Raw genomic sequence first — 12,284 nt, forward strand, 5'->3', positions numbered from 1 at the left:
CAGATTTCTAGTTTTGTATGTGTGATTCTTTTCAGCGAGTCTGTGTGTGGGTGAGCATGTGAAGGAGCGATCTGACCATGTATGGTCACTGCATGTACAGTAAGTCTTCTTAGGGAGAAAATCTGAGAGGAAAACTACAGTAGACTCTCCAAAAGAATCAAACAAATACAGCAAGTTTTCAATACTGAACTGAAAAATATTCCTTGCTTTACAGTAAAATATATTTACAGTCTAAACCTTCCAAGAGGGAAGCCAATGTTAAAAACGTTTGTTATACTGGTAGAAAATCGCTTCTCATTCTGATAGCAAATAAAAATTCAAGTTGTGTAAATATTAATATTATTATACGATTGGGTGAATATTTACGTTTCTGACACTGTATATGACAGTATACTTGAATCATTCCTTGCACCCTGCTTGCATTTAAACAACAAAATTACAAAACTGAGATATAAGATAACAACCTATAAATTATACTTCAAGTTTAATTATATTTTAATTACAGTGTACTGTAATTTCGTCTCACCATTGGATGACATAAGAAGCAGTTGACACAAAACTAGCCTCCAACTGCCCATCCTAGATCTGAAACAAGCTTAGCTTAACTTAAGATGCAAATTTGCAAAGATTTGATCTCACGTGTGTTACAGCCTTATTATATTGTGTATGGATTTATATAAGTATTTAAGAAGTGAAAGTCTACACAAAATACTTAGCAAAACATACAAATCTGAATAGGGATGCTATTGTTTCATAGTTTAAGCTACAAATGTTGAAATGCTCTACAAAGTGGTGTGTCTGTGACGTTGCACATTAAGAGCAAAGCAGAAACTGTGGCTGGAGTGCAGGAGCTTCAGTAGCAGAACAGATACACACAGACACCGATACTCAGTAAAGCATGAGACACAGTGAACACACAGATTAGAGCTCTCATTTCCAAACAGAGCCATGGACATTAACCCAATAAAAGTTTACATGAATGACCAGAGGAACCTGCTGATACCCAGTGTTACTTACTACTGTAGGAGAAACAAAGAAAAAAATCTATTCCCCACATTACAGAAAACACACATGAATTTCACATGTTTTTTGTAAAAAACATTACAACAATTACTGGGGAATCGCATGTGAATTCCAATGTGAAACACAAAGGATAACATGTAAAAACCCATGGGATGACATGTGCAACATGTGGTGACATGTGAAGAACATGTGGAGACATAACACCACGTCGCACATGTCATCCCATGGGTTTTTACATGTCATCCCTTGGGTTCTTAAATGTTATCCCATGGGTTTCACATGAGAATTCACACCAGAATGTTCCAAAAACACATTTCACACGTGAAAACACAACACAGTCTCACAGGAATCCGTGAAATTGTCATGGACCGTCATTTATTAATTTGTTTTCGTCAACACGAATTTCCCCCTTTTTTCGTGTCAGTCAGCACGCAATTTTTGCATGTCATCCAGCACGGCTTTCTATCTAAAGTACTTTAATACACGATGTGGAACTAGCATCTTTAGCTAAATAAGCCTTCGCGGCTATGATTTTAGGGTTTGAGTTGACCCTGAGTGACACGAAAAAAGGTCGTGCTGAGTGACATGAAAAATTGTTGTGCTGAGTGACACGAAAAAAAAGAGGAAATTCGTGTTGATGAATACGAACTGATAGATTTACATTTATGATAATTTCACGAATTCCTGTGAGACTGGGTTGGATCACATGTGTTCTTTACACATGTGACTTTCGTGTCTTTTCTGTAAGGGATTACCCAGTGTTGCTTTGTTTGTTTGTGAGTTTATATCAATATATTTCAATACAACCGTTTCATCACATCATATCATCCGATTGCTTGATAAACTTCGAAGTGTTGAGCATCTACACAATCCAATCGTAACATTGCACTACTATTAACCATCAACTGTAATATAACCTTCATATCAGACATCATTAACAGCACTATAAACTAGGCAGTAAGAAACAGATATAAGCTAAATAATCTTGACATTTCCCCTGTTTTTGTTGTCACAAAAATAGATGGCTCTGTGAGGCCTCCCTGCAGTGCACAAGGGCGGCATAAACAACTGGCTGCAAACAGAGGGTTCATCAGGGTCATGTGAGTTTGGCAGTAACGCTTGTGCATCTGTGAGTGTATACGATCTAAGCGCAAGAAGCAGCACTGACCCGCCTGCTGTCCTCTCTTACCCGCTGCCCCGGGCCTCTTACTGATCACCTCCACAATGCTGGAGGGAAAGTAGCCCACTCTGTCATTTCCGGTGCGGTTGTCATGGATGCAGCCCTTCCACCTTCCGTCGGGATGTTGCTCCAGCACCTAGTAATAAAAGATAATAAAATATTTTATTTAGCAATGAACGTAAACATGATCTGTTCAGTAAATTATTACATTTTTAGAAAACAATTCTGGTAGTGTTTTGTGATCCGATTCGATGTTCAACGTTAAAGTTAGGTCCTAAAGACAAACCAGTTCAGAACCACTGATCTATGTTGAAACATGAGCAACAGCGCCCTCTGCTGACTAACTCAAAGCACACAGAAACAACTGCTTTGATTACACAAATAAAGAATTTTAATGTCTATTTCAAAACTAGAATAATGCATTCAAATAAAACAAAAGTCATCACATGACAAAAGAACACAAAGGTAATGAATTCATTTAGGCCTTATAAATGTGAGCACTACCGTAATAACATCTCCAGCCTTTATGTTAAGGCTAGTCAGGTCGTAATTGTTGCAGTAGTCCTTCAAAGCCCTGACCTGCAAGGCTGCTGAGGCATCTGCATTAAAATAAATAGTGTCACAAAACACATAACACACCTTTTCAGATGCATTTAAAAAAAAGAGTTTTCAATGGTTTGCTTGCCTCTCTCACCTCGTAGCATCTGTTTGATCTCTCGACTGGCCTGGGTGGCAGTAAACTGGTAGACGATGTCCAGAGCTGTCTGGCTGTATGTGTTTCTCACAGCTGCATTGATGCCACTCTGTTGGATTCAGGTGAAGTATTATTGGGGAATATTAGGACATATTGACAAACTGGAAATCTTGTATTTTTTTCTTTGTTTGTTTACAAACTTAAATAGTTGACTGAACTTGTTGTATGAACCCTGAAGATATTTTTGTATTTGTACTGTAGCAACTTTCTATGTGGGTGTGGAAAAAATGAACTGTATTGAAAAAGAAAACATACTAGAAAAATACAAATATAAACAATTCAGGGAACTAAAAAAAACTTGAAATGATTGAGGAACAATAACACGTCTTAGAAATAAGAATAACAACTTGCGATCAGCATGAAATGTTGAAAATATGAAAAATAGAGGGTGTGTTTTTTTATATTTCATTGATTGGATCTCGGAATGTAGGCCAGAGTTTTGCCCAAGCTGTCAAACAGATGTCATCAAAGAAACATCGCCACTTCTAAGTAGAAACACTTCGAAAATACTTATTTGCACTGTTGAAAACTGCTAATGTACTGTCTACTTACATCCAGCAGAAGGCGCACCACTTCAGTCTTCCCACACAGGGCCGCTTCATGCAGGGCAGTGCCTGCTTTAGTCTGCCTGTTGATGTCGATGCCAGCCTGAATCAGTAATCTGTTATGAGAGGACAGCATTAGTGACAAATGTTGGCTCAAGGTCCAACAACTGAAAACAGTGACAACACCGCTCTAACACCAGAATTATTGCAGTCCCGGGTGCTTACCAAAAACCCAATTAGTGTTTTCCCCATGACAAGCATCACTATTATTAAAGCTCATATAGAGGAACTAAAGCCATATCTAGAGACCCATCTATCATCAAGACTTGGGAAGATTTATAAAATGGGCCAGCAAGCAACCACCTACTGTTTCAACCACCCAGAAAACCACTCATAACACCCATGTTAGACCACCAACCATAACACCTCACAGTTTTTTTCCTCCAGAAAGATCTTGTTGTGACAACGCACGTGATATATTGCAACACTTAAACTTGCACATGTGTTCATGGTAGCTTTTAGCATTGCATTATGCTATGACAGTTATGTTAGCTGCGCTAGAATCAATTCATTTTTCAGACATGAAGAGCAAATAAAGCCTGGTGTCATATTTTTCCCTCATTGCATATATCTTTTTGGAGTCAGCTGTATGCGTTTGGCCTCTTGGGCTGCTGGATTAATGATGTAATTAACATTATTGTGATAGCCCTCACACTGATGCTGTAGCCTGTGCATTCACAATCAGCTCCAGGCTCATCAGAGCTGGACCCGTGCTGGACGGTAGGGATGCAACCACAGGGCTGGGAAGGCCACTTTTAAAATGTATGTATGCTTTAAAAGGTCATCTTTAATGTATTTCATTAGATTACACAAATTTTGTAACTTAATCTAAATACTTTGGAATACTAATAAGGTATATTAAACAAAGGGATCGCTAAACAGAGGACTTGGCTTTCCTCTGCATATTATTTTAAACAACAGCAGTTTACCTTAACAAAATACTTAAACATGACTAAAATGTATCCTGACAAATGTACAAACCCGGTCAACAACTATCAGAAATGTCTGACCTCTGTGCTCGCCATCAAGGGTTTCTCCAGTAAGTACAAAGTTATGTTTTGCTTGGGGATCAAATACTTATTTCATTGACTGTATGTAAACTTCTATTATGTGACATAGCTTATTCAGGACAGTATGCAATTTCTATGAACACAGATACCTTTTATTTTGTTAAAATGATTTAAATTATGTATGAAATTTATAGGTATAACTGTAGTTTAGGATGCTGAGATTGCTATATACATGAATTGCCTATTACGGTTTATATTAATGTTTAAATGAAATAAATGGCATACAAATTTAAGTAATCACTTTGGTAATCTTTGGATGTAACTGTAATTTGATTACCACCCATTTAAAAGTAACTGTAATGAAATACAGTCCATTTTTTAAAGACCGAGTGCGAGTACTGATATTTTTCTGGTACTCCCCGGTACCGATGGCTGTACCTTTTCACAACACAGTAAGACTGGTATCGTTGCATCACTACTGAACGGGAAAAAACTTGGTGTGTTATTTAATCACATGGCTGTCCAGACAGGCTATTTGATGATAAGTGTCAACATGCAGCATGTGCAATGCATTTAAATCATCCTGTATGCATTTAAATCATCCTGTAATAGTTTGCTGATGCTGGTGGTGGAACATAAATCCTAAAGCCATGTCATTCGGGTGAGATCAGCCAACAGGACTAATATTGACAAGTAACAGTCACATGTTGACATCTGTATTGACAAGCAGAACTGGTCATTATTGGCTACTGCATTGACAGTCCAGTCCACTTGAATTTGATGCCCTTCATTCATTCACTTACTCGCATGCATATTATGGCCATGTTTATATTCATTTCAAAGAATGTTGGTAAACAAACAACATAGACCACCATTGACTTCCGTAATAAGGACACATAACCACTGAAGCAGTTCACAAAATATTTTCTTTTGTGTGAGTCAATTACAGGTTTTGAACAACATGAGGGTGAATAAATGAATACAGACATTTTAAATTTTGGGTGAACTACTCCTTTAATGTACTAGCTACTAAAAACAAGAACCGTTGACTGATGGCTCACAAATTAACCGTGTTACAATGTTGGTAAGCTGAAAAACATAAGAAAAATAGCTAATACCCAACCATTTTCCAACAAAAGTCTGGCATTCAGTTTAGAATTCAGATGGAAGAAGAGCAGGACAGTGCTGGTCTCGCTCTGATCATGGAGGAGGTCTAGCTGTCACAATGATGGACGACAGTGGGCTGTATCAGGGTGTGGATGGGGCTTAACACACTCGGAGGAATACGGTGAGGGATGTGCGCAAACAGAGCATTTCCACGCGAACAGGTGCCTAGATATGGAAGATGATGCTGAGGAGACCGTTCGAGCAGTAACTAAATCCACTGAGCTTGTGCATCGATACAGGAAATGCACGACTGAGGTCTGGAGGTATAGATTTATCAGTCCTGTTTGAATTCACGAGTTCGCCCTCGCCGATAAACAGCTCCTTGTTGGGATAGATGGTAAAGCATGGGAATGCAGGTTATGCGTATTTGGCGTGTTGTACAGGGAGTGGGCTCCGAGCTCGCCGGATCTATCCGAACCTGGAGCACTCTACCCTGCTCAGAGCAAGTGCTCCGGGCTCGGAACCGGCTCGAGCCCAGAACACCCCCCCCAAATGCAAAATAGAGCTGGACAACCGCCGAAGTACGCATACACCCCCCAAAAATGCCATGCTGTGCGTTACGGAGGTGCAACCTGAAATTTAGTAAAACGAAAGGACGAGGGCCCGTTAGGGCTATCGCTGCTGCGATACTGACCTCATGGCTAGTAGTGTCTGCTGCTGCGGGGGAGGTCCCTGCTGCGATACTGGCTTCATTGCTGGAGGTGCCTGCTGCTACAGAGCACTTGTTGGAAGCTCGGGCCCCTACGGGGGCGGTAGCTGCTGCGATACTGGCTTCATTGCTGGTGGTGCCTGCTGCTACAGAGCACTTGTTGGAAGCTCGGGCCCCTGCGGGGGCGGTCCCTGCTGCGATACTGGCTTCATTGTTGGTGGTGCCTGCTGCTACAGAGCACTTGTTGGAAGCTCGGGCCCCTGCGGGGACGGTCGCTGCTGCGATACTGGCTTTATTGCTGGTGGTGCCTGCTGCTACAGAGCACTTGTTGGAAGCTCGGGCCCCCGCGGGGACGGTCGCTGCTGCGATACTGTCTCCATGGCGAGTGGTGCAGTCTTCGAGACTTTGAGAACAACGTCGTGAGATGGAAGCGCTGGCTGCCTTGTTAACAAACTGTATTGTGGTGCCGCCTTCAGCAAAGAAGACTGGCTCAGCCGAGCCCCAGATGTGAGAACCATCTCCTCCGGAGGCGTTCCCGGGTGACAAAGCTGGACAACTGGTAACTGTGAATGCGGCACCTGCTATAGTCGATTGGTCCGAAGGTGATGCGATCTTCAGGGAGTCATGCGTCAAAGTGGCTGAGGTTTGAACTAACATCCGAGACTATCAGATGATATGGGAAAGGAGTGTTCGCTGGGCTTCCCTGAGGAGCGACAGATCGGTCCGGATGTAGCTTCTAAAAGCCTCCGATGACCATCGGCCTAGGGCTTGGATCTGCGGCTGGGATAGGCCCTTTTGGGCGGCTGTGGTAGCTGCGCCTATGCGGAAGGAGTGACCGGAAAAGTTGTCTGCTGGGATGCCAGATTGGAGCAGGACAGCTTTGAGGTGCTTCTGAAACCAGAAGCGTGAGGCCGGGCGATTAGAGTCGTCGACGAAGAGGGGATCCCATAAGGCCGCTGACCGGGGTTGTCTGTAGCGAAGGTAGGCTAGGAGGGTTCGATACGGCTGAATCGGTGAATTGATGTTGAAAACGTAGACGAAATGGCCTCTCCTGGTCTGGTCAGTCTTACTTTGCTTAATAGAGTAAGAAATAGTCTCCGAATCCAGCACCTGGAGGTCATTCATGGTGGGGTGAACTGAAGGGTCGAATTTGGATGTGGTGGTGATCTCTGAGCATGGTAGAAAGCCGAAGAACGCCAATGTGAACATGGCGTCGAGTGTGCGGGCAACATGTGTGGAGTGATATCCCTTGCGGAGGGTGGAGATGCATTTGGTGAGAATCTCCAAGGTAATGAGCCTCCTGGCGCCCTGACGGGCGGGTTGGGATCTTCGTATGCCTTGGATAACCATTGATGTTTGGTAGCTTGCTATGGCCGGTGACGGGGAGTTGAAAATCAATTTATGGAAGAACTGGAGTCCGCTGAGGTAACCTCTGATGGAGCTGGCCTGAAGGTTTTTTGCAGTTAATTTTTGCGGCCCAGGGACCGAGGCCCGTGACTCTAACGGAGGCAGCCTCACGCTAGAAATCAATTCCTGTGGCGCGGGCCAAGATCCAGGGGCGGGAATAGCGAATCTAATGGCGGCCGCATGTGCGTCTAACGGAGATAGGCTCGTGGTAGCGGTGGCAGCAGTGTCAAAGAATTGTGGTACGGAGACCAGCTCTTGTGTCCCCAGCGGAGGCAGCCTCGCACTGGGGAGCCAAGAGCCCGGGACGGGCAAGGCGAATCTAATGGCGACCGCTTGTGCATCTAACAGAGACATGCTCGTGCTAGCGGCGACAGCGCAGAATTGCGGCCCGTAGACCAGCGCTTGTGTCCCCAGCGGAGGCAGCCTCACGCTGGAGAACCAAGAGCCCGGGGCGGGAAAGGTGAATCTAACGGCGGGCGCTTGTGCGTCTAACGGAGACATGCTTGCGCTAGCGGTGGCGCCAAAGAATTGTGGTCCAGAGACCAGCGGTTGTCCCCACCGGAGGCAGCCTCACGCCTGAGATGTATGGGTGAGTCAGGGCTCCTGAGAGGGGCGGTCATCTGCAGTCGCAGTGGTGTCCCACGCATTGAGCTGTGACCTTCTAGCGTGACCTGAGCGCTTCCAATCGTGCCGGTGGGAGCGATGACGAACCCTTCCTCTTAGATGCATGCCGCTCAGAGCGGTGGGGATGGCGGCCCTGCGGCGAAGCTTGGGAATAATCTGTATAAAGACTCTGACATAGCGGCGAAACATGACGATGCTTATCTGGAAAGATGCAACAGGTAAGATTGTTTGTCTATTTATGATAGAGCTTGCTGGAGCTGATAGGGTAGATACGGTGATTGCTGATGGTGAACCAGCCTAGATAATTAAGTAAAGATTGCGTGCTCGGCTGATAGGTGATTGCTGCTGATGGAACATCGGGCTGATTTATATGCTTAGGTTCCTCCCGAACTTTGTTAATAAAACATCATTATGTTGGACTCTTGTAGGTCCCGCAGTAAATTTACACAAGGAGCTCTGAGAATTTATATGCTAACGCAGTGGAAAGTCATGTGATCATCAACATATAGCTCATCAAAGGGTTTCTCTAATTAGCCGATTTCTGAGCTCCAGGCCAAATCTGATAATGCTCACATCTCTCTCTCTCTCACACACACACGTACCCACGCAAAGACACACACACACAGGCGCAGAAGGATTAATGACTCATGCAGACTGAACCAGTGTGTAGCTCAACGATGAGGTAAAACAAGCACCAAAATGAAATATGCTTTTAAGGATGATAAAACATTTGGTTTGAACTGTCCAACATTCTTACTGAACCAAATAAAATTTTCACAAAAACTTTTAGTCAGACCAATGACAGATGCTTGAAAACACTCATCACTTTCTGACAGTACTGCATAAATGGCTTGTCCTAACCTGACGTGATGGATTTAGTTTCCCTCCTGTCCTGAACAGCACTAAATTCAGGGCTTCTGCACTATTATCACACTCATTGACTGGTCATTATCAGTGAATGGGTGTCTGTTTGCATAATGTCACCTCATAAAGCACATGAATCCATTTACACACATACACAGACACAGCAGAGCACAGCCTACACATCATCACAATGGCTCATAAAGTAACTGCCATTATTATGATTAACAGTTTCCGGTTCTCCATCAGTCCCATCCCAGAGCTTCGTGAAATGTTTTTGATTCTTTTCTCAGAATGTATAGTCATGAAATTACAGACATCGGTTCATTTAAAACCAGCTCCATATCCGTTCTATATATATATATATATGAAACCCTATATTTAATATTATATTTGATTGTTTTTAAGCCTGAGCCGCAAATATTCTAAGCCACTCGTAAGCCACATATCCTAAACTGTGATGTCAAAATCTTATTATATCCACTATACAATAAGGAATGTCAGCTGAAATTGTAAATTTTAAATATAATTATGTAGTCAGAACACCACAATAGCGGTTAAAAATCAATACAGAAAAATGCTTTTTTAACCAGATGATGTAGTTCCAACATCTACCAGCAGGGGGTTATGGGTCCATGATATCTACCCAAAACTTGAGTGCTTGTTTTGTGTTTAAAATGTCTTGTAACTGATGGGAGTTGGAATGGGGCATGTCTACACCGTACATTTGAGTCAGTCACGACGTGTGGATAGGCAGAATAAAGTTGACCTCACTTCACACCTTGAACACATTAGCAAATGTGCCAACATGAACAGAACATAACTGTTAGAAATGTTGTTATCATTCCTTCTTCACAATGATTAATGTTTCTCTCTTATAATAGCAAACAAACTATCCTGCAGTCCTACTCTCAGTCGATACACAGTGTCTGAGACTGCTTGCACGTTCATTTAATGAATTCCCCTGGCGTTACAGTAATTCCACCCGTTTTTTATCACAATGCTGTATACTAAATGAAAGCGGCCCATCAGGGTATAATATATAACAGAAAATGTCGAAATACACAAAAACGATAAGTTTACTGATATGGTAAATGCGTAAACTATCAGTGCCCGCAATACAGGAAATATAAATCCCCCATGCAACCATGTTATTAACAAAATGCACTGCTTGAATTTTGTTAGAATTATGTTGTGTAAGCATGTATTTTTCTTCAGTGGATCAAATGTACAGTACATACAATTATTGATATGACCTTGAAATATGATATAGTATTATGAACCAGTCTCAGAATTGGTGATGTCAAGTACCAAATCAATACTAAAAATGTAACGTTACCAATCTTTCTTCAGTACTGACTTCAAAGCCAAGTGTCAATGCTTGTGAACGATGAAATGCCCTTTTTGTTTGAACTGCCATCTTGGAGAAACAGCAGTCTAAACACTGTGTTGTGATTTAAATAATAGATATGCATCAAATATCAGATCATTACGCCTCGGGGTGTAAACGCAGGCTAAGAGCCAATTCATATTTTTGATAACCAAACAACAATATTGACACAGAAGAGAGAAAACCAGTCACTGCTCTACACAGGACACAATTTAAAGCGGTAATTTGGGGGGGGTACCTCTTCATAACAATGTAACATTAACCTCGCACTCAGGTGAGCAAAAGTGACAGCTCCGTGCTAAAGCAAAAGCTTAAATTGGCTCCGACATCTTGAAGGATTGCATTAACAGTTAAGACGTCATGATTAATTTTTTTAGACTTTGTTTCATGTAGTCAGAAGAAAAGCGGCAGATATTGTACGTGCTCAGACGACATGTTTCAGATATATTATTTGTAGGACTTGGGCAGGCGGTATTTTCCATGTTACTTAAAGTTTTTGTCTACATCAGGTGTGACGTGATATCAAACTCTACAATTGATTCTATATTAATGATGTTTGTAAACGTTTCGCATTGTATCTGGCATAGACACAGTCACATGTAACTGTTTCGTTGATGTACTGATGTGCACTGATGCTGTGTGAACAGTCAGTCATTTAGCACAGAGCTTGGATTCATCCGTGCAGATATTCATAACTTATCACTGACATTTTATGTTTCAAACTGAGATGGCGACAAAGAGGCCAATAAGACGTAATATGACGATAGCTTTCCTGTGGCTCAGTGGTTAGAGCGTGGCACTAGTAACGCCAAGGTCATGGATTCAATCCCAGGGGATTGCACATAGTAAAAAAAGAAATTTGTATGGTACAATGATATGTTAGTCCCTTTGGATAAAGGCGTCTGCCAAATGCGTAAAGGCAGCTTACTCCCGGTCTGTGTTTGGTTGTAGTGTCTAATAATATAACTTCTTATATTTAATTTAATTAATATTAATATTAATTAATATTATAATTTTATTGTACAATAATTGTATTAAATAAACGATTTGTAGATTTTTTTGGTATGTTCGTTTTATTAAATAAATCATTTGTTGAATGGGTCATGCAGTTTAGATTTAAAGAAACCGTATGGTACATTGAGCTTGGTATCACAGTCTTAGTTAAAAATACTGCAGAGACAAGTTTAGCCAAGTAATAGTTCTTCTATTCTACGTTTGTCTTTCTATCTTATTCTCTCTCTCTCTGTGTCTGAGGCTCAAAGGTCTCACCTGATGATGTCGATGTGCCCGTTCTTGGCGGCGAGGTGCAACGGGCTGGTGCCGTTTGGATCAGTAGAGTCTCCAGGCTTGGGTTCCAACAGAGCTGCACACATGTTACTGCTCAGGAGCAGCTGGACCACCTGCAGGGCCAACAAGCCATCGCACATCCAAGTGACACACAAGCCAATTAGAGACAGGATGAAGATATAAAAGTACTCTGACAGCGAAAACAAACCAAGCACGTGCGACTCACCCCAACACGGCCAAATTCACAAGCCAGGTCCAATGGAGTTTTCCCAGCGTTGTCAACTATGCAGGGGTTCGACTGGTGCTGCAGAAGCATCTCAGACTGAG

At 42.3% G+C, this 12,284-nt stretch overlaps 1 protein-coding gene across 4 annotated transcripts in view; it reads right to left on the bottom strand.

Moving 5' to 3' along the window:
* The window catches only part of caskin1 (CASK interacting protein 1), a 73,583-nt gene that overhangs the window by 12,974 nt on the left and 48,325 nt on the right, over positions 1-12,284 (bottom strand). For 3 of the 4 annotated variants that reach the window (XM_079457541.1, XM_079457539.1, XM_079457542.1), the window contains 6 exons: positions 12,184-12,279; positions 11,940-12,070; positions 3,510-3,618; positions 2,898-3,006; positions 2,708-2,802; positions 2,192-2,339 (listed from right to left, as the gene is read on the bottom strand). In XM_079457541.1, the coding sequence (XP_079313667.1) occupies positions 2,192-2,339; positions 2,708-2,802; positions 2,898-3,006; positions 3,510-3,618; positions 11,940-12,070; positions 12,184-12,279 (688 nt within the window). The remainder of the gene's footprint in view (positions 1-2,191; positions 2,340-2,707; positions 2,803-2,897; positions 3,007-3,509; positions 3,619-11,939; positions 12,071-12,183; positions 12,280-12,284) is intronic. The other variant, XM_079457540.1, reaches the window with a different exon arrangement.

This window comes from Barbatula barbatula (assembly GCF_947034865.1).
Source record: "Barbatula barbatula genome assembly, chromosome: 5".
In the NCBI taxonomy this organism is placed as follows: Eukaryota; Metazoa; Chordata; class Actinopteri; order Cypriniformes; family Nemacheilidae; genus Barbatula; species Barbatula barbatula.